We start from the raw sequence: 23,475 nt of genomic DNA, 5'->3' as shown, positions 1-23,475 counted from the left end.
ACAGGCGGGGGGAACTTGATTTAGGGGTGTAGCTTAGAATTTTTTATAGGTGCAAAAAATCGGCAAATTTCTGATTTAAAGGCCAAGAATATGTGAGGCGAAATTTGTTCCGAAATGTACTTCCCAAGGAGAGATACGTGAGTGGTCAAAAATCGTTTTGTCCTTGGCTGCTCCTACACTGAAAGCTGTACATGAACAAAATTTTCAAGAGGCTAGAAAAAAAGGCAAACACATTTTGAGCAATGCCCTCTAGTCTTGCATTAATTTTTGTTGACAAAGCAATGTCTGTTCGCAGAAAATAGACAAATTAAGCACACAGAATTTTTCAGCACTAAGTTGGCAGTTTACGTCACCAGCGTACATAATAAAACAACAACATCAACGATACAAAACAATCTTTGTGAGGGTTCAAGTGCATTAGTTCTGGAGGTAGAAGTGTATTATTATGTTCGAATTGTAAACAGGAGAAAAAAGACCTGACACGAATGTGACATTTCGAGAGCCAAAACTACGCAACCGAAGTTCTATCAGGTTTCTTCATTTCTGTGAGAACGTAATCGTCTTGTAGCTTCGGCGACGCTCGATCTCGATTCTTCTTCGATTGATACCACGCCGTAAGAGGGTGGATAAAAGGCAGTGCTCCTAGCCCGAACAAGAGTAGGTGAACTTGAGTGAAATCTGGTTTGCAAGAGTCCACAGATTGTATAATTGGATATTGGAGGAGGGAGAAAGTAGCTGCGATTGTCATCAACAGACCAATTAGCTTGCCAATGTGTTGAGGGGGGAAGCTAAAACATTTAACATTGTTCAGCCAAATTTCCCCACTTTCAAATATAACCCGTAAGTTTATGTCTTGGTTAACTTTAGCCTAGTTCATAATTAAAACATACCCGACAGATTGCCGAAAGATAGCCGCCACTGATTCCAATCAGTTGGGATTGAAAGAACTGAAAAAATTGATCGTTGTACAAAAAAAAATATTTTAAAAGATCTGATTTCATTGTGTAGTTAGACATTGTTCTGTTCCACAATGAGAGGATAAATTCGGAAGAAATGCTCTCCGAAGAATTGCTCTCGAACGACAGGCGGATGGAAATTTTTTTGACCACTCCGTGATTGGAACCATTGACCTCACGATCCTCACCAATTGCACTTCCTACTCGGCCATCATAACTTTCTATTTGTGTGCTGCAACCAATTTATAAGCAACAAACTTAATTACGGAGTGAGAGCAATAGAGATCACTCAAAAATGAAAAACGACGAAAGCATGAAAAAGTCACTTGAGAAGTCAAAGAATATTCCAGCAGAAAAGCGCGAAATTGTCAAGCATGCAATACTTTGCATAAAAAAGACATACACGTTTAAATAATTGCTATGAAATTCGTTCAAGAGCAATTAAAAATATAACAGGCCAAGTCCTGACAAAATTCAAAGAATTTTCATTGATTAAACAAAAAACTAGACCTAGAATGGACTATGAATGCATTAAGAAATCCACTTAGAAAAAATTTCTGATCAAAAAATTTGAAAGACAAAAGAAAATCAATGTAAAATCAATGTCAATTGCCTCATGTGAACAAAGAAAACTAGCAAGGAAGCAAATTTTTGTTCAAACGCCGTTCTCGCATATTGCTCTAAAATTAGTGGAATATTTTGCGGGGCAAAACCACTTCTTTGTCAGTCCACTTCCTATTACGGCGTGATTAAATGATCATTTCAATTTGGCTTCAAAAATCAATTCCTGAGTAGATCTTAAGGACGGCGCTCCAACGCAATTAAAAATATTGAACTGTAAAAACTAGGGCCGCTATAATAGCCGGTTGCGAAGATGAGCGTGGCTATAAATCAAACATAGCCAGCAAATTGACAGAAAATAGCAACCGTTGACCCGTTTGATGCAGATTGGGATTGAAACAGAAAAAAATAAGAGACAGAATTTGACATAATTTTTCGAAGTGTCAATTTTTTTTCTATTTGGTGAGCAAATTCTGCACATTCGGTTAGATTCTAAAATTACATTTATTTCAGCCTCTAAACTGAAGACTACTACGCATAATACTAATGCCAGCTAGCAATCGCTTTAATGAACTTCGATAACCTAATGTACTAAGACTTAATGACCGGGCTTTATATGCTTCTCCCGTTTATTTTGATCTTTTGATTTTGCTCTTCTGACTGAGACCGTATTTACTAGATTGCGTAATTCAATTCGTGAAAGAATTGAAAATCCATTCAGTTGAAACAGTGAGTGAGGTAAGTCAGAAGTCATGCTGAGGGCGGCTATTAATCAACATTGGTAGTTCACTTCAATGACTAGACACTCATTTCAAACTCCTGCCTTTTGGTTTAGTGCAGTCAAACAGAAGCAAGAACATGTCCACAACGAGAAAGCTTGTTCCTTATCAAAATTCTTAGCACTTCAAAAATGAATCAACTCTTGTTGCGATAACAACAGTCGCATATCTTACCAATGAAATAACAGATTAACGCCCAATTAATACTACGAACTAATAATACTGCTTCATTATTAGACTACGAGTTTATCACACATTTTTATCCCACTATTACTATAACATAGCTGGCAGATTGCCACAATAGCTGCGAAAGAAGAGACTTGCGTGCCGTATAATAGAGATAGAAACAGATACAGATACAAGTTGAAAAAGTTATCGAAGCAGCTCAAAAGCAATGTAAAAAAAATTTCAACGAAAAGTTTAAAAAGCTTGTTAAAATTCATTGCGCCGAAGCCTTTTCATCAGGGACCCTTATTACACATATGAGTTCCTTTGAACTTGAACTAATTCAAATTGTTAAATATTAAAGTTCAAAAGTCATTTAATTGCGTGAGGTAAGTCACGTATGATCAAAATCTAATCACGCAAATGAGCTGAAAACGTTGGCTAAAGAGTGTGAGAAATGAAGTCACAAGCACAAATTCCGTTAGTGAGAGGAAGAAGTCATTCAGAAAATTTGACTTTTTCAGCTCTGCTTTGTGAACATATGTAAAACGAAAAAGAGCGTCAGACGGCGAAACAAAAAAAAAACCAAGAGCACTGCATTATAGCTCCGTTCAGTTTACAGCTTTGCAGCTATAATAAACAGTGGCGGTAAAAGAGCGTGACAAACTAGTAGTCTAATCAAGGCATCAGTGTGACAATTTAATCATCTCTCGTTGCGATAGTCTTCAATTCCTGTGTAGCTTAAGTTATGCAACAGTAGTAGTAGCAACCAGAGTTGATTAAAAACTGAAACACGATTATTATCGCCCTCTTGAATTCATTCAACAACTTAGCTTCTCGATGTTTGATAACTTCTCGATGGCGATAGCAACCGTATGAGAACATTCATTATTTATCTACAATCTACAATCCGCCCTCCTATCAATCAATCCTTTTATTTTGATGGGTTTCTGTTCCATTTGCTCTACTTTGTAGATAAATATATTATTAAAGATGATCAATCATATGCCTTTTTAACATATTTAGGTTAAGTTGCTTGCAGGTTTGTGATTTTTTTGAGCCTTTTCAAGACAACCACTTTTTTATTGAAATTGACCATTCACAACGTGCTTCCATCAATGGTTTCAGTGTATTTGGAAAAACTGATTCTGTTGCGTTCCAATTTGCTCATTTGACTCGTTTTGATGATTATCTTCCAATTTGCTCAGAAAACACTACATTTGAAAAATTCAATTACTTTGCATTGAAATTCTACTATGCACGGATATTTCTTGTAATGGTTACGTGACTCTGCTTGAAGTCACTGAGAACCTCTGGTGTATATCGAGAGCAGCGAAGCAGTTCGAGATATTAAGTACGAATTTCGAAGTGACTTATACAGAGTCACGTAGCCGTGCTGAAAACTCTAAACGGGCGCGTTTCAAAATGACGAAAGTTAACGTAAGTCAACTTCCGGCTAAGTAGCAACTTCTGGCATTTTAACTTCTGACACGGCAGACTTCCGGCATTTTAAAATGTGCACGTGAATGAACTGACAGAAAGCATCGGAGCTAACAAGAGTTCCTCTATTAGAGATAAACGAAATCAATGCATCTTATTCATAACTGTTTGGTAAGCATATGTTGGAAAACTTTTAAGTCTCACGAGGGACTAAGTTCCATGACACGAGGGCGCTTGCGCCCGAACGCTAGGCACAAGGCCTGAGAGGGGCCAGGATTTATGTTTTAACGTATATAGAGAATCAAACGGCAGAAAATTGGCGATTTTTCGCCACATTTGAGAAAGAGTCAAAAGTGAGATAATACTAGTGCGAGAGGGCTACTAATACGACAGTTAAGAAATACAAGCAAAATTAGGAGAGCAACTAAGCGGGCAAGAAACTTTGACAAATGCGCTGTACATACAAAAGATATTTTTTGCGTACGTGTTTCCATTTAATTTTCCATTCAGAATTCAATTGCAAGCTAAGGTACTAATTTGAGCTGCGTAAAGTTTTACTGCCTGACTACAATTTTACCTTTGATTCGCAAAGAAAGATGAAGAAAGTATTGAACTTACTTGCAAGCGATGAATGAGAAGGCGAGTCCATAATTGAAAGCCCTGAGGATGACTTGTAGGAAGAAGGAGGCGTACTGGACAGTGGCAGAGGGCACCAATAGAGTACCACTGCAAATTGTGCCCAAGAGACACGTGATGAAGAGAGGCAGGGCAAAGTCACCAAGAGGGTCACTCTCCACTTTGGACGAGTTACCTAAGGTAATTTAATTCCTTTCCCCTTTCCTTTCGGCCATCTATCTTTCATATTTTACGCCTCTCTCATTATACATAAAAATTGCAATGGCGAATATTGCCTCTTATTAGGCTATACAAATTATTATTGGTGCAAAAACACTCAATAGTGGTACCAAACAATCTTATGAAGAAAACATTGGTTCAAGGAGGAAAAAAATTATTCTCATTTAATAACTCACAGCTTGTTACTAACTAACTTAATACTACGTAATTTTATTGGTTTAAAAAACTGGAATAAAAGTTTGTATCCGACATATACACACTAATCATGCTCTCTAATATTGCCAATTTCAAAGACGAAATCTCAAACTATATCAACTTTCAGAAATAATGACACCGGATGGATGCAAGATAATAAATTTACAGTTGGCTGGAACAGAAACATTGTTTGAGGAGAAACGCATTACAAAAACAGTCCTGGCTTTTAAGTATTTTTGTTTAAATTTATTTATTTACCCAACAGAGATGCTGTCGCGTTGTGTCGGCATCACGAATATCAAAATGTCGCTGCTAAATCTACATAATATCAGCAACCACGACAACTAGTGCTCAAAGGCTTTAGATTAAAACAAGTCGTAATTTCATCTCCGATTTCAGAGGTTAACTGTTTACTTATGAGACCAGTTAAGGTAGAAGGATACTTAAAAGTAAAAAATCCGATAAAACGACATGCCAAGTAAAAAAAGATGATTCAAACATACCCGGCAAATTGCCGGAAAATAGCCGCCGTTAATTCTGAAAAAATGATTTTTGCACAAACAACTTTAAAGTGCGAACTATTTTGATATCATTTTGGAGATAAACATACTCCTGTTTCGTAGTGAGATCATACAGGGGCTAGTATCAATACCATTAAGCATTAGAGATGGTAACTAAGAACAAAGTTCGAGTAACAGACATCTAAAATCGGGCTTTATGGGTTTATCCCGTTTCTATTTCTGATTTCGTTTTTTTTATACTGACTATGTTCATTTTGAATTGCTTTGCTGAGCAACTGCTGTCTAAAAACACTTTTAGCAGAATGAGAGAAGAATGAAACTAGCCGAGAGACGACTTCACGCAAAATATCGAAAAGGCGGCAAAATGAGGTAAAGCAAAAAATTTTTATCCGACGAAGTAAAGAAACATAGCAGGACCAGTCCTGAAATACAATTCAAATAATTTTACTAATTATTGACCTGACAATCACTCCACTTCAAAAGGCAAATGAGAAAAGTTAGTAATGAGACTAAGCAATAAAACAACAAAAACAAGCAAGACTAAAAATTCAACTTTTATTTTATTTTTTGGAGAGACAGAATCAGCATCAAAAAACAATGCTATGAACTCAAACCACCAACTATATTCCTCTACTGCTCATCAGCAACCTGTCATTAAATGTCGATGAGTCCTCTTACTAAAAATATTAAATGATAAGACAAATAACCAAGAATACGCAAAAAATTTTGCTAAAACTTTTTGAAAACACTTAGTTTAAAAGTCACAGAACGCAGCAGCTACTGAAGGATACAGTTTCATCAATTAATTGAGTCCTCAATGACCCCCGTTGAGACCTGTCATCAATGAGATTAAGTGATAAGACAGCAATAAGTACAACAAAATACTACCAGAACTGAAAAAAATCACTAAGTTTTTTTTAAAAACGAACAAGCATATCAGTCAAAAAAAGCAATAGCTATGAACTGAAATGACGTGCTTTAATTAAATCCTTTTAAGAAATGAGACACGTCAATAATAACACTAAGAGTTATGACGACAGAGTTGCGAAGAAAAATTCAATAATTATTATTATTGAAAACAATTAGTGTTTTCAAAACTACAAAACTAAACAATCATAGAAAGCACTAGCTTTGAACAAAAACGATTAAATCGATAAAACTAACACCTATTAACATTATCAGAGACCGGTCCCCAATGAGATTAATTGATAAGACATCAAAAAGTTCAATAAATACTTGCAGACCTCAAAAATTCACTCAAACTTTTTGAGAAAAAGTAGTGTTAAAGTCATAAAAAACCCTAGCTGTTAACTCAAACCATTAATTAGGTAATTTTATGCCTCATTAACAACCAACCAGACCTGTCATTGATGATACTAAGTGATAAGACAACAGATTATTTAAAAAAGGGGGTCAAAATCAAAAAATCCCTAATATATTTTGACAACACATAGTGGCAAAGTCATAAAAAGTGTGAGCTGCCCCTTAAGGAGTTCACGCAAAAGCAAATAGGCACAAACAGAACACATATTTACAATCTTAAAAGCAGTGAAGGAGAGGGAACTCTAAAAACAGAAGACAAATTCACGCACCTGAAAAAAAATCCATCTAAAAACCGCCAAATTGTTCAAACACCAATTTCTCACTCCACTTTAAAGGTATTTTGAAAGAAGTCACGCCTCAAACCTACACAATTTTTCGCTCCCTTTACTATTTCAGTGTGACCAAAATCACCACTCTAATTTGACTTCTCACTAACGTGAAAAAGTCGAAAAACGCGTAAACAGATCTTAAAAAAAGACAGCGCACCAAGACAATTCAAATTCTTTGAATTATAAAAAAAATTAGGAGCGCTGTAATAGCCGGCTGAGAAGCTGAGACGGCTATTAATAAGACCCTTAAGAGAGTCATCAACAGTTCTCACTTCTCTTGTTTCTGTCCACGATTAGACCCACGATGGGAGACCACAGGATGCCAGTCAGTTGAACTACTCCCAGAGTCCGCCTCATTGCATCGACTGAAAAAGAAGATCGCTAAACGATCATGCAACTTTGTGACCATAAGTCGACTAACGTCGATGCATTGCTCTCAAAAGACAGGGCAGAGGGAGGAGGGGTTTCAAATTTATTTAGGTGACTTTTTATTATCGTCACCTTCAGCAGAGTTTTGGGGATAGTATCCTGCATAAATTCAATAAGGGAACTCAAATGATGTTATTTATCAGAGCCTAATTAAAGACAAATTTAAAGAGGAAAAAGTGGGAAGAATTTTGGTTCACTTTCGGCTGTTCGCACTAAACTGCCGCCAATTCACTCCATCTGTCTAGTAGTATGAATGGAAGAGCAATTGTCGAACATTAAAAAAAGTCATGTGCGGAAAAGTTACTCCAAAAACGCAAAGGTCGAAAGAACATTCTAGAACAAAACATTCAATAATTTTCAAACACGACTACAATAATTGCTTCTTAATTCATTCGAGAAGCAATTAATTAGAAAACATGACAAATGTATGTAGAATATCTAAAAGGAGGTTGTATTTGTATGCCTTCATACATCATAAGATAGAAACGAATTGCTTAAATTAGTTCAAGAACGAACGAAACTAACATTCATCTTTGCTGAGGTCAAATGTCTCTAAGAAGGTGAGCACCACAGACAAGAATATGTAGATTTTGAGCTGATTGACAGAGACAAACACCACATGACAACAGAACTTGAGCGTGAACACACAGTCCCACAGAAATGAACACTCTTTCTGCAGTGGCTGTGGAGAATCCTGAAAGCATCTTCTCGCTCAATAGACAATCGAGAAACTTTGTGAAGGTCAAACTGCATACTTCGCTAATTTTTTACAAAGATAAACTTGGTCATCACATGGGGGTATGTTTAGGGAAATCAAGAATTCACAGTCCTCTACATGAGTGATTCAACTACACGGGAGAATGGAGTTAAGTAGGACTAATAAAAATGTTGACAGTCATTAATAAAAGGAACTGCCTCAAAAAAAAACGGCGCCGAAACTCGTGTCTTGATCGGATTTATTTTGATCGAATGAACTGCTCTCGAACGATTTATGGGGGTGAAGCTTAAAAATGTTTTATTGCTGCAAAAAAAACAACCACTCAGGGGCTCGAACCCTCTCAGATGGAAGTCTCCGAACTTAACCAATGAGCTTGACCAGCTTTGCGTCTTGCTCGCTTAAAATCACTTTTGTACTTACAACAGACTTAAATTCAGAATGAGAGCAATATAGATAACGCAAAATTAAAAGTTAAGCCCGAAAATGTAACTTGATAGCAGAAATTGGTCTAGAACAAAAGCGCAAAAATGGTCAAGCAAAAATTTTGTATAATTTTTAAAAGATTGCTTCTAACATCGTTCGAGAGAATTAAAAACGATTGATAATTTCTGTATTCACAGTTAAATTACACTCAAATTCGTGAATAAATCTCGAGTGCAATTCAGTTTTCACAAAGAAATCCGTTACATTTTAAAGAAAGTTCAAGCAAACAAAAAACATACCCTACAGATTGCCGGAAAATAGCCGCCATTGATTCCCATAAAACCGATTGGACTTGAAGTAACCGAAAAACAATGATAAAAATTGATTGTTGTACAAAAACATTTTTCCATGGGGAAAAATTTTGATTAGACTCTGTAGTTATGCATATTCCTGTTTCTTCATAAGAGGATACAGGGGCTAGCATCAATGCCAAAAACGCATTAGAGAATCCAGGGTACGACTTCATCGGTCAATAAAACTTCGAGGCAGAGATCTTAGTTTAAAAGTTTGAACTTAGAGTTAAAGAAGTGAAAGTATATTTTTGTCCTGTATACTTCTTGAAAGTCCTTCCCTATAAGACACAAATCAAGACTTTCATTTCTTGAAACAAACCGCTAAAAATCACCGACTGCTTCGCTATCAGAGGGGGAGAAGTTTGCTTTATTTCAACGCCTGCATCTTTTTAAGAAAACTTTTCTTTCAACAATCTGCAAAATTCTACTCTAACTCCAATTTCAAATGACATTCAACACTTTTGTAGCCTTTGGTTTTCTAAAAAAGTCAGAACAAAATCTTGGTCCCCTCCGGCCTCGTGTCCAGGCCAGCACTCAGGCGCAAGCGCCCTCGTATCAGGCAACTTAGTACCCTCTGGCGACTAAGATTTTGTTCTAACATACTCTTAGACTAACATATACTAAAAATAAGAACAAAGTTGAACTAGCGGGCATCTAAAACTGGGCTTTATGGGTTCAGACCGTTTCCATTTTGATTTCGTTTCTCGATATTGATTCTGGTCACTTTAGATTGCTTTCTGAGCAATTGCTGTTTAAACGCACTTCGAGCAGAATGAGCGAGGAATGAAACTAGCCCAGAAGAATGAAAGTAGCCTAGAGAATTCAACAAGTGTTCATGCAAAATGTTGAGCAGGCTGTGAACAAAAGTAACAAAAGCCAGACAAACTTTTGTTCGATGTTGAAATTAAAAACATAGAAGGACAATTACTGACACAATTCAAAGAAAATTCGTTGACTAAACAGACAAACGACCTACAATGGACTATGAATGCATTGGGAAACCCATTTAAAAAATTGGATCAAAAAACCAAAAACATAGCCGCCAAATGGCTGAAAAAAAGCCGCCGTTGACCCGCTTGACGCACATTGGGATTGAGACAGAAAAAGGAAATAAGAGATAGAAATTGACAGAATTTTTCGTGAGTGTGCAAATTATGCATATTCGGTTAAAATCTAAAATTAAACCTAATTCAGCTTCTAAACTGAACGCTATTAAGCATAATACTAATGCCAGCTAGTAATCGCTTTAATGAACTTTGATAACCTAATGCACTAAGACTTAATGACCGGGCTCTTGATTTTGCTCTTTTGACTTTGAACGTATTAGCTGCCTTTCGTAATTCAATGCGTAAAAGAATTTAAAATCCATTTAGTTGAAACAGTGAGGTAAGTCAGAAATCAAACATGAAAATCGTGACATGAAAAACGAGATTAAATGCTAAAGCGAATTAAATGCCAAATGCTAGCAGGACAAGTCCTGACGTACAATTCAAAGAATTTTCATTGACTAAAGAAATACTTAGATTGGACTCTGAGTGAATTGGGAAAAAGATTTCCAAAAAATCAGATAAAAAATGGAAAAAATCTGAAAATCAATGCCAAAATGGAGCATGTGAACAAGAAAAACTAGCGAGCATTTTTGTTCCAACACCGTTTTCTCACTCTACGTTAAAATTAGAGTCAGAAAATTTCACGCCGCAAAACCACTCAATTTTTCGCTCCACTTCCTGTTTCGGCGTGACCAAAATCACTACTCCGATTTGACTTCAAAAATTATGAAAATGTGTTAACAGATCTTAAAAAATAAAACATAGCCGGAACAATTCCGGAAACGACTCGAAGGAGAAAATTGCCCATACTTATGACTAAACAACTAGAACAACTATTGTGAACCCTGAATCTCCACAAATGCCATAAAAAATTTAATGAAGAAAAGAAACCGCACTCAAAAGACAAATTGAACAAAAAACTAGAAAAACTTAATGACTTTTTTTAATAGTACAAGGAAACATAAAGCCGAAAAAAGTTTCTTTGCAATTAGAGCAACGAAAAGCTCGCAAAACAAAGGACAAGTCATTATAGGCAAAGAAACTTGTCTAAGATTAAAAAAAGAAGAAAATCTGCAAACATAGCTGGCAGATTGCCAGAAAATAGCCGCAATAGATTCATAGATCGGCAGTCTAAAAAAACAGTAAAAAAGACAGACCAAAAAAATTCGTCTTTTCATTGAAGGCTGATCTGTTAGATTTTGATTAAAAATCTGTATAAGTTATTGCTGCCTCTATTAGCTGATCTCAAATAACCTTCATTTAGAGTGACACACACCCATTTGACCTTATCTCTTTGAATTAAAGTAAAAAAAAGTCAATTTCAAAGTCAGGAAGTCATTTTTGAGAGTGAGGTAAGTCAAGTGTGACCAAAAATTTAATCACGCGCATGAACAAAAAACTCGCTCCACTAAGAGCGAAAAATGACGTCACACATGCATTTCAGTCAAAATTGCATGAACGAATGAACAAAAAGTGGCTGTGACGTCATATGGTCGTAACAAAAATCATGACGACGAAATAAAAAAAAACCAAGAGAAGGCCAATAATAGCCCCAGCTATCGCTGTGCGGCTATTAAAAAAATAAGAAAAAAGGTTTAAAATTTCTCATTTTTTATGTCAATTTTCCCAAGAAAAAAATGATTTATACCAAGAAAACTTTAGTCAATTGGTAACTGAATATTCCTTAAACAAAGAACTTCCATTCAAATTCCACTTAAAGCATTAAAACAAAAAAAACAGGCAAAACTCCTTAAATTTCGTTTAAAAGCCAGCAAAACCGATCAAAAAAACTCCAATTTAGCATTAAACTAAAATTAACTACTTGAAACCTTCAATTCCGGTCAAAACAAGCCTAAAACTAATACATATCATAATCAATCCTCAAAACCATCAAAAGTTGCAAAAAAACTGCTTTTAAATGCCGCACGTGAACAAAAAAATTTCTTCGCTCGCTTAGAGAAAATTTTTTCACACATCAATTTCTCGCTCTCTCAAAAAAACAGCGGTATGAACAAAAACCACTCTTTTCGCCCCGCACTTTTGTTCAGCGCCAAAATCACTCCAAATTTTTTTCACGCTTTTCATTTCCCGCTTCAAAAATCACTCCAATAAAATTGATTTAAAAAAGGACTTCTCCAATACTCCTCTTCGAGTCAGCGCCCCAATACAATTCAAATTCTTTGAGTTGTAGAAAGGAGATGCACCTAAATAATAGCCGCTGAGAGGCTGACGGCGACTAAACTGCAAACATCAATGCCAAAATGCCGCATTAAAACAAAAAAACCAGCAGCGAGAAAGCGATTTCTTGTTCAAACACCTTTTTCTCATTCCATGTTATAATTAGAGCAAAAAAGTTTCGCTCCGCGAAACCACTCACTTTTTCGCTCCACTTCCTGTTTCAACGTGAACAAAATCATGACTTCAATGAGTTCAAAAATCATTAAAATTTGCGAACATGTCTTAAAACAAGACAGCGCCCAAACACAAGTCAAATTCATTGAACTGTAAAATAGGAGCGCTATTGTAAAATAGCTATTGTAAACTAGCCGGCTGAGAAGATGAGGGCGGCTATTAATCAGCAGTAGAATAATTGTTACCAACATTAATGTTTCAGAGTAATTACCAACCTGCTCATCCTTATTCTCTTTCAACTCGACGTTGTCTGCATCATCTGATAACTTTTTAGTCTTTGCAACTGCATCAAACTCATCTTTGTCTCCTGCGACCTTCTTGTCACTATTTTCATTCTCCTTCATATCAATCTCGACCTCTTTCAGGTTATTCTCTTCATCAGACACCACCATAATGCTGCTTCTGTCATGCTCTAAAAGACGAAAACACAGAACTCAATAGTGAGCTATACAAAACCAACCATCCCCAATGAAACATAACTTGCCAATTGCCAAAAACGCTGCGATAGCTTCCACGACCAGCATCAAAAAAAGACACGGAGAAATGTCCCTTTTTTATTAACTGCTGAGGTTTTCTATTTTTGAGTAGAAATTGCATGGCTATGGGTTGTTTCTAGTAGCTGCCCTCTAATAACCTTCAATAAGAGTGACTCATACTCAGTTGCCCTTATCTACTTCAACTAAAGCAAGCAAAAATCGATTTGAGAGCGCACGAGCATGTACAAACATAAACCGACTAATGTCGGAAGAATTGCTCTTGAACAACAGGCCGGTGGAAATACATTTGACCCCGCCGGGGTTCAAACCACTAACCTCCCGATCAGTACCCCGAAGCACTACCCACTCGACTATCATGCCCTAGTTTTTGCTATGCTGCAACCGATTTTATAATAGCAAGCAGCTTTACTTCGGAGTAAGAGTAATAGAGTTGACTCAAAAATGAATAAATGAAAGCGTGAAAAAGTCACTTGAGAAGTCAAAGAACGTTCTGGAAGAAAAGCGCAAAATGTTCAAGCGAAAAATTTGCATAAAAAAGACCAACACGTTTACAATAGTTGCTATGAACTTCGTTCAAGAGCAATTAAAGATGTTTCATCACGCTCATGACAACAAATCTCGCTAAGAACTACATGATGCCAAGCACGCAATTCAGTTCAAATTAGCAGGTCCGTAAAGGCTATGTGAATCCATATTATCTTGAAACTTTAACAATTGAAATTCTCATTGAAAATTTATTCGTTATAACTGGTGTACGTGCAATCGTTTCAAAGAGTTTTTTTGCGAAACTACTTTAGACACACCAACAAAAACGAAGAGAGCCAAACCTGTCAAAAAAGGTTTAATGTGAGTTAAGAGTAATACATGTTATCGCAGAGCACTACAAAAGAACTCAAAACAGAATGAGGTATAAAGAGGTCTTTGTTCTTGTACTTTCTCTCATGATTTCAATATCTCTCGGTTGTTTAAAAATTCCTTCTGTTCTTCTTAATTAAATGTTTTTAATTTAATTTTTTATCTACTACTGTTTTTCTTACGGTGGTTTCTTAATGTTCTCAAGCAATTTTTTTGTACTGTAATCTTTCATTTTTCCCTCAATCGTCAATTTTCTTTTCAATTTTTCCTTTTCTCTTTAACGTTTTATTTTCTCTTTTACTCTTGTTCTTTTGTTTCCCTTCTCTGCCTTCAACCTTCTTTTGTTCTGCCTTTGGATTTTCGTATTTTTTCTATTTGCTCTCCGTCTCATCATAGTTTTTGCTTCTATCAATCTATCTATCTATCTCTATCTCTATCTCTCTCTCTCCCTCTCTTTCTCTCTCAGCAAGCAGATTTAAAAATACGAAAAAACCCAAAGCCGGAGAACAAAAGAAGGTTGAAAACAGGGAAGAAAAACAAACAAGAGTGAGAAAGCCAACGGGATCAAAAATACGAAATAGTGAATTAAAGAGAAGAAAACTCGAAAAAAAACGACGAGAGAGGAAACAACAGAAAAACAATGCAGAGAAAACCTAAAGAAAATTCAGGAACCACCGTAAACGTAGAAAACGAAAAATAAATTAAACATACCCGGCAGATTGCCGGAAAATAGCCGCCGTTGATTCCAATAAGCATGATTGGGATTGAACGAATAGAAGATATTGAAAAAAAAAGATTTTTGTACAAAAAAATTTTTTAAGTCCGATTTATTTTGATGTCATTTCGTAGTTGAACATACTTCTGTTTCTTAGAGAGAGGCTACAGGGGCTACTATCAACACCAATAAGCATAAGAGATGGTAACTAAGACTTATAGGAACGACGTTCAAATAGCGGGCATCTAAAATTGGGCTTTATGGGTTTATCGCGTTTCTATTTCTGACTTCAATTTTTTATACTGACTCTGTTCATTTTGAATTGCTTTTCTGAGCAACTGATGTTCAAATTCACTTTTGGCAGAATGAGAGAAGAGAGAAACTAGCCTACAGAAGTCAAAAAGATTTCACGCAAAATGTCGAAAAAGCGGCAAAGTGGTAAAGCGAAAAAAAGATCGACGAAGTAAAAAAAAAATAGGAGCGCAATAATAGCCGGCTGCGAAGATGAGGGCGGCTATTAAAAACAGACAAATAAAACAAAAGAAGTTAGTAAACAACCACGAAAAGAAGAGGGAGAGAGGAGATAGAGAGGACGAAAAGGGAAGCGAGAGAAAGAACGCGAGAAAAGACGAAGAGAGAAAATGAAGAAATATGGTACAGCATAAAGGAGCCGAAACCATAAGAGAAAGTACAAGAACAGAGATAGTGAGAGAAAACAGAAACCAATGTTCGAAACCAAATAAGTCAAAGTACAAGTGATGCTTCAGCTTAAAAAACCTGAAGAATACCAATACCCCTCATTGAGTCGAAAAAGCCAAGATTGCCGCAATATAGCTGCGCTCAGCTTACAACTAGCAAAAAAGACCGATAAAAAACAATACTCCTATTCGAGTCACAAAAACCGGGAGAATGCCAACAATAGCTCCACTCAGCCATCGCTATCGCAGCTATTAATAACCATCTATAGTTGACTTTTTAAAACCCTGACGATGTCATATACTATTAAAGCAATGCAAACTGTTCTTGATGCAAAATTGTACATTCTTTACATATATCGTTATGACAACGAAAATTTCATTCAGGGAGATAGTCATGGTTAGATTGCCTATATCATCCATTTTGACAAAAAAATCGTTGCGTTGATAGAGCGGTTTTGAGCCAGCTCAGCCTTAAGAATTCCATTCTACTTACTGCATGCTATCCTTCAGTAGAATTAACTTTCTACCAGAGCTGCGATAGGAGAAACTCACGAAATAAAGCAATTGAAAAATTGTCGAAATATCAGACTACACTAATTTATTTCATTATTGTTGACCATGACTATGGTAATAATTAATTGTCAATTTAATATTTGAAAAGAAAGTCATACCTTTCTCCGTTTCACCTTCAGGTGTTCCAAACTCTTCTTTAACTGGTTCACTGGAATCTTTCAATAGTTCCTCATCTTTCTGATGTACACTTTGATCATTGGCAGCGTTGCCAAGTGGTGACTCCTGGCCGAATTTGTAGTTTTTTGTCCAGTTTTCTGGCAGTGGGAAGGGGATGTACGAGCGTGGCAAGAAGAGCATTGTGTTGATCAATAGATACATACTAGCGCAGCCATATACCAAAAAGATTGTTCTGAGTGAGAAGCCAAATCCGTACAGTTCCTAAAACCAGATCCCAGAATAAAGTTCTGATGTAAGACAATAAAAAGTTTCACTAGCTAATCATAATTTTTAATTTTTTTAAAAGTCAATTGGATTATCACTATATATCTAAGCAAAAAAAAGAAACGCCAATTCTGAATCAAAACCTCAGCTTTTGTCAGCAGTTTTGTTTTTTTTTCAGCAAAAAAACTTCTTTTACTTACTTCTTTCAGATTAAAGATTTTCAGTTTTACATTTTTCAGTATTATAGATTGTAACAATTCCAAATTCTCTTCTCTTTTGATTGCAATCTACAGCTATAAGATTATAACACCACACTTAGGATCACAGATATTTTGAAATTTAATCGGTAGGTTACAAGTTGGAGGACTAACTATGGGTGCACGAGAGGTATCTATATGTTCCAGGTTATTAAATAGGAGGTCAAGAAAATTGGATTACCGCGAAGAGGAGGAATACGAATGAGGAAGAGTCGAAGCTGCCGCTGAATATAGTGACGACTGTACCCTGCCACTTGCCAAACAGGTTCCCAATCTACAACACAAATAACATAACAGATACTGTAGCCACACCACCGGAACTAAATCGGAAACTAACAAAAAAAATTAGCAAATGCAATGGCAAGCGCATCAACGCATCAAGCAAGAATACAGAAGATTTCCAACCAAAAATTAAATCTAAGCCGAGCCGAAGCACAAAATAGCCCAAACTCAGGCCCCACTGTTGACAACTCGTAAGTAATTTAAGTAATATGCATAAAATTCATTGGAAGCAAGCAGAAAACAACATGGTTGATGGACTATTTGAAACCACCTAAGAGCATTCCACTTGGGTAACTATTGCAGGTGTCTAATCATGCTCAGAGAATGTACCTGAGTATTGACTCGTCAGGGATTTTATCTTAAATGAGATGCAAGTCAACGAGACAACATATAAGTACAGAAAACAAACCTATTCGAGAACTCATTTTATGCAAAAAGGTCGCGGCGGTGGTAACTTCGATAACCCAATTAAAAGATGGTCACCTTATGGGATGGTACAACCGTTGACCTGTAGTCTTTGCATAAACGGACCCCCCCCCCCCCCCCAATAGGTTGCGTGAGAGCATATTTATCAATCATAAAATACCTGGAAATTGCTTATGAAGTGCCAATACCCTCCGACAGGGAGCAAGAAGGAGAAGGAGAGGAAAAGGAGCCATGAAGAGTCTAAAAATAAAACCGATAAACAACTCAACATCAATTTTGTGGGCTGCTATTAGTTTTGGTAGTTATAAGGCGCGTACCTGGAGTAGCGAAGGCCAGAATGAAGAGACCAGACGAGAAGAGCAAACTAAAACGAAGAAATTGACATCTAGTGCAATATTTTCAAGCAATTACATTAAACTAAAAAAATCAGAAAAATCGAAAAAATAGATGTCGTTTTATTACTGGAAGGTCATTATACCAGCGTAATTAAAATACCTATTAGTACAACTGACAATTTGGTATGAATATTTACGAGAGCAGAGTTCAATTAACAAAGAAATGTCTTTACTTCATTAAACGAAATGTATAACTGACAATAACCCGAAGTGTATATAGACTGCTATGCTGATACGCTTCTTAAATTTACTGTTTTAGTGTCCGATTTCAATAAATTCTGATATATTATTGTCCAAATGTGATAATGGATAGCTGGTACATGGCGCCGTTTTGTTCGTATTGTTGCATTCACGGACACAAAACCCACGTACGATTCAAAATTGAATTGCTTCGAACATATTTTGATTTCCAATTTGTTGCTTACCTGGCCAGTATTTTGGACACCATAGTTCCAAATTTGTCCAGCAGGAATCCTGTAAACAGTGAGCTGTAGTTAACAGCCGATGATGCCAACGTGAATACCAGGTTGAACATGGCATCGCTGTCACTAATCCCACCTCCCCCACCCTTTGAGGAATCTTCATTATTTTCCTCTCCGCACTCAGGGGCAGAGACCTGGGTGAACAAAAACAGAGGGTTATAAGACAATTACTTGACAAATTGTGACTAAATAGATACAATTATACGGATTTGATAAACCCCCATGGAAATAAACTCCCATTTTCAATGTGAATTTCGGTCGTGATAAATTGATAGGTTGTGATAGTTTCATATGAAGTCCCACAGGCCGCGAAGGCATAGCCAAACGCGCTAAATGCGTAGCTCGTTAAAAATCAAGCGGGGGTTTAGTTCCTATCTAAAATTAAGTGTTTTTTTCCGCAGGGTTTTTTTTTCGGAGCCGAATTGACACCAATACACAATGACTTCTCGTCAATTTTTCGTCGTGAGAGAACGCAAACAACAGCTGAACTTTGTCGAATAGAGTTTTCTAATCCATCGGAAATAATCATGAGAAACATGAATGAGTCAAAGAAAAATCAAAAAGACCCATATGTTTGACATGAGCGCATTCTTAACCTGTGAAGGTCATTGGTCCAATTTTTAAAATTGAACTTCTCGACGAGCAGGTGTTACAGTGAGATTGTACTTCCTCATTCCGAAACTACTTTATTCGCAAAATAGACCAGATAAACTTCTAAAAACGAACATCAATACGTCACAGATTGGTTGCAGACAACAGGGATCAGAAAGAACAATCGGGATACCATTAAACCAATTTACTTTGTTCTACAGAGAATAGACCCTAGAGAACGACGAATTATTAAAACCTGATAGCATAATTTTTTCCCAAGTATAATTAGAATTCACTCCAATAATATGAAAGGCAAAACAGCTTAAACATCCTTACTCCTAAGCCTAAACAAATTCGGGAATCCCAAAGTTGAACTGCTTTTATATGACTTGATTTATGGCGATTCAAAACTTGGAGTGCATATCATTAATAATTAACAAGTAATCATCAATAAGTTTGAATCATAGGGATTTAGATGTTCAGGGCAAAATTGTTAACAGAAAAAAAAGTAAAGGAAAGGTCCTCTCCAGTGCACAATAAATTAATTTTCTGAAATGCAAGGAAGCTCTGAAATGCAAGCACATGCATTTCAAGAAAATACATGTCTAATAAATAGTTCATTTTACTCATAATATAATTAATTTTTGCCTGAACATTTTTCTCGGCAGTAAATTATCCAAGTTTATGATATTCGTTCAACCAAAAACTAAAAATTTCCAAACTTTAAAAAGTTCCTAACACAGAACGAAAAAAATGAAAATTTATCTTTCAAAAACGCTTGAGGCGTCCCGTCCTTGAATCAAGGGTGTTTCAGATTTTCACCCCAGTTCACAATACATATATAAAAGGAAAAAATCCATATCTGCATCCTGCAAAACGATTAGCCGACAGCTTGCCGGACGGCAGCCGCGAAATAGACCGTTCAGGTCCCATAATTAAAAACCAACCAAGATCCAAGACAAAATTTGCTATTAAAAAAGCTTTATTTTTTTCAAGCCCTATTTATTTTAAAATTAAACACGAATGATTTATAAGCAACATAATAGATGTTATAAGTAAACCAATGAGTGCTCAACAAATATCCATTACTTGATTGACCTTAAAACCCGAAAGGAATGCAGTACGCAATGACGTCACTCTCAAAAATTCAGCTATTGAGCGTTAGATTTCACCAAAAAGTACTATTTCCTGATGCGTGAGCGCGACCACATGGCGGTAACAAAGATCAAAGAAGATGTAGAATTACAAACCATAACTGGATGAAATTTAACTTACAATTCAAAGAACTATAAACATAGCAGGACAAGTCATGAGCTAAAATTCAAAGAATCGAAGCGACTGAATACAAAACAATCAGACTCCTTAAACGAGCAGCCTCTCATAACAAACAAAACATACCCGGCAGATTGCCGGAAAATAGCCGCCGTTGATTCCAATAAGCATGATTGGGATTGAAATAACAGAAGATATTGAAAAAGAAAGATTTTTGGACAAAAACATTTTTTTAAGTCCGATTTATTTTGAAGGCATTTTGTAGTTGAACATACTTCTGTTTCTTAGAGAGAGGCTACAGGGGCTCCTATCAATAACAATAAGCATTAGAGATGGTAAATAAGACTTATAGGAACGACGTTCAAATAGCGGTCATCTAAAATTGGGCTTTATGGGTTTATCCCGTTTCTACTTCTGACTTCAATTTTTTATACTGACTCTGTTCATTTTGAATTGCTTTGCTGCGCAACTGATGTTCAAAATCACTTTTAGCAGAATGAGAGAAGAGAGAAACTAGCCTAGAGAAGTCAAAAAGATTTCACGCAAAATGTTGAAAAGGCGGCAAAATGAGGTAAAGCGAAACATTTTTTTATTCGACGAAGTAAAAAAAAATAGGAGCGCTATAATAGGCGGCTGAATAGATGAGGGCGGCTATTAATCAAATATGAAGACGTACACGAAAATAAACAAAACACAAAAAAAAAACAAATTTAGTTCATTTTTGTAAAGAAAAATAGTGTTATCGAAGGCCTCAATCCCAACAACGTCAATCTCAAAAGACCTTTACACAATTGGAGTTTAGACATAAAGCACCAACTTTGAGGAAAATCACTGCAGACAAAGTTTAAAGCGGACAAAACATAATAAGACTAGTGACAGAAAAAAAACTACAAAAGATGAAAAACTAAAATAAATCGCTAATAATTTTCAAAAAAGTTAGTCAAAGTCACTTGAACCGTGGATTTCCACCCAAATGAGTATAATAATTCAGACGTCCCATTGAGATCTATCATTGATCAGACTAAATAGCAAAACAACATAGAAACTACAAAAACAGGCAACTTCCAAAAATCACTTATTTCATGAAGACAAATCGGGTCGAAGTCTTAAAAACGAACAGTTCCCTTTTGAGGGGTTTAACCAAATAAAACTAAGCATTACTAGAACACACGTATCGTCGTTTTTTAAAAGTAGAAGATGGAAAGAAAAACAACGAAACAGAAGAGAATTTGCCGCACGTAAAAATAAAATCTGTTTAAACACCATTTTCTCACTTGTCTTTATAACAAAACTGAAAAAAGTTTTCCGAAACTTTGAAGCCACGCCCTCAAACTACTCGCATTTGGCTCCTCTTGCTACTCCAGCATGACTAAAATCACTACTGTAACTTGAAATCGCATTGACAAGAAAAGGTCACAGAAAGTGTGAACAGATCAAAAAAGACAGCGCACCAATACAATTCAAATTCTTTGAATTGTTAAAAAAACTGACTGCCAGGCATCATAAAAAATCTTCAAACGATACTATATGACACCACATACAAAAATTAAAAGATCAAAAAGTGTATGCCGTCTCCTTTTGCAACGTACAGTACCTTTTAAGTACACTTAAGAAGGAACAAAAAAAAGGTCAAAAAAAGAAAAATTAATAAAAACTTTAGTTCACAAAATGGTGGCATCTTCACGCATATACATATTCAAACGTTTTATTAAAAGAAGTATTGTCACCTTATAAACGAATCGTACATTTTGAAAAATAACCAGATGCATTATATATACCCAATGCCATTATACCCAATGTACTTTAATATTTTTGTTCAATAATCCGACAACAAATTAGCAGTCGTTATTACCCGTATGTTTTAACATACTTAATGGCCATGCCATGCCTCAGTGGCCCGTGGGATTTGATATGAAACTATCACAACCGCTCATGGGATTAAATTATCCGCTTGTTAAATCATACGTGTAAGAGCTATTTTCTGCTAATTAGTACTCGGATTATGGAACGAAGATATCAATGTGAATTGGGTATAATTGCATTGGGTATTTTGGCATTGGGTCAATTGTCATGCAACCTTTAGAAACATAGTGCATATTTTAGAAAATTCAGAAACATCACCTGTTCTAGTGAGCTATTCTTCGTCTCATTGTTCGCAGCTCCACTGATTAACTCAGAAACCTGAACTTGCGATTTCGTCTGAGCACCGAAGAATCCTTCCTGCTCTAGTACTGGCCGAATGCTGAACCAGCCGAAAATAATTCCCGCAAAGCAGAGACACTCGAAAAGTGCCAGCACAAATGTGACCACATTCAGTTCTTTCTGATACTTCAACCGACCTTCACTCTTCATGACAACAGTTGAAATTGATGTATAATTTAACGTATACAAGAATTGATAGAATTAATAGCTTGTTACAGAGGGTGAAATGATTTGACAATCTATGTTTCTATTTACTGCTTTGATCAGCTCAGCTAATCGCGTTTGCAGCAGAGAAGGGTGACAAGAATGAGTTGAAAGAAAATTGATTTAATACTCGATTATCTGTTCATATATTTAATCAGAGACAGGTAAATCTGAGTGATTGTGCTGAGATAGATGTAGGCGATCCATTCAATGGTCTGAAATAATCGGTTAAATTGATATGATGGTATCAGTCAATGAGGTCAATTAGATGATTTCAGTGATCACAGTTGATGATGAACAGATAGACAAGAGATGCCTTAAAACTCATCACTCAATACTAAATGAATGGATAATTGAACTATTGATTAAATGAAAGCATTACTGTAGTGTGAACCTTTATGCACACAGCATCACTCACTATAATTTACACTATGGGACTAAACTTTAAAAACTATAGTAGGACACTGGCAAATAAGACACCTAAATACTCACTATACATGTAATGAAAACAGACCTCTGATAAATTACAGTAGAGAGAGCATGTGTTGATTGAAAAAAGTTTTTCGATATCTAGTTGCAGCCTCGGGGAGATTGAGCTTTAGGTCTTTAACCAAATTAACCTTCCGATGTAAATTTTCAGTAACGTAAAGATATTACAAAGATAAAAAATCACATTAATGAGATCAACATGCAAATCAGTCGAATGAGTTTTTATCGATTTAGCTGCATCGATCATGTGATATGGAAAGAGAGAATAGCAATAAAATTCGCCTGAGGCAATAATCCAAGGAAATAAAGCGAACCATAAAAATCTTTTGTTTTCCAATAGTAACTAAGAAACGCCCGTTGACTACCGGGAAAAAGCATCAATTGATCACCATATCGATATTGTGATTGAAACATGCAAAGAAAAAAGCAAAAGCTAAAGACGAACTTTTTTGAAGAGCCGAAAAGTGTTCCTAATTGGTCAGCAGTTGTTGTTCGGGTAGAAAAAGAGGAGGGGGTGTTGTGCGGCGGGGGGTCAAACTCCAAGAAACGCCCTTCACACCATAAGTATAAGTCTCCAAAACAGTTTCTGTGGATCCCGTACTTGGAGACTAATGTGCTGAAAGGCTCTAAGAGCACTTAATGCCCACT

The 23,475-nt window shown here is 36.1% G+C and overlaps 2 protein-coding genes across 3 annotated transcripts in view; both read right to left on the bottom strand.

Annotated features, from left to right (window-relative positions):
- LOC142334575 (NSFL1 cofactor p47-like) overlaps window positions 1–23,475 on the bottom strand; it is a 300,271-nt gene that overhangs the window by 12,815 nt on the left and 263,981 nt on the right. The gene's annotated exons all lie outside the window — the stretch shown is intronic.
- LOC142334527 (equilibrative nucleobase transporter 1-like) lies at window positions 308–22,653 on the bottom strand. Of its 2 annotated transcripts, XM_075382629.1 has the most exons (11): window positions 22,054–22,652; window positions 18,013–18,203; window positions 17,510–17,556; window positions 17,353–17,432; window positions 16,666–16,758; window positions 15,945–16,224; window positions 12,724–12,920; window positions 8,079–8,247; window positions 7,397–7,489; window positions 4,520–4,712; window positions 308–788 (listed from the first exon to the last, which is right to left on the bottom strand). In XM_075382629.1, the coding sequence occupies exons 1-11, from the start codon at window positions 22,282–22,284 to the stop codon at window positions 509–511; spliced, it is 1,854 nt and encodes a 617-aa protein (XP_075238744.1). In that variant the 5' UTR covers window positions 22,285–22,652; the 3' UTR covers window positions 308–508. The 2 variants fall into 2 exon arrangements, with proteins under 2 accessions (XP_075238744.1, XP_075238752.1); XM_075382637.1 differs by lacking the exon at window positions 7,397–7,489 and having other exon boundaries at window positions 22,054–22,653.

The sequence above is a fragment of the Convolutriloba macropyga genome, chromosome 1 (assembly GCF_964194025.1).
Source record: "Convolutriloba macropyga chromosome 1, txConMacr16.3, whole genome shotgun sequence".
Lineage (NCBI taxonomy): Eukaryota > Metazoa > Xenacoelomorpha > Acoela > Convolutidae > Convolutriloba > Convolutriloba macropyga.
The sequence above is the reverse complement of the archived record's forward strand: the minus strand, read 5'-3'. Positions and strand labels throughout refer to the sequence as shown.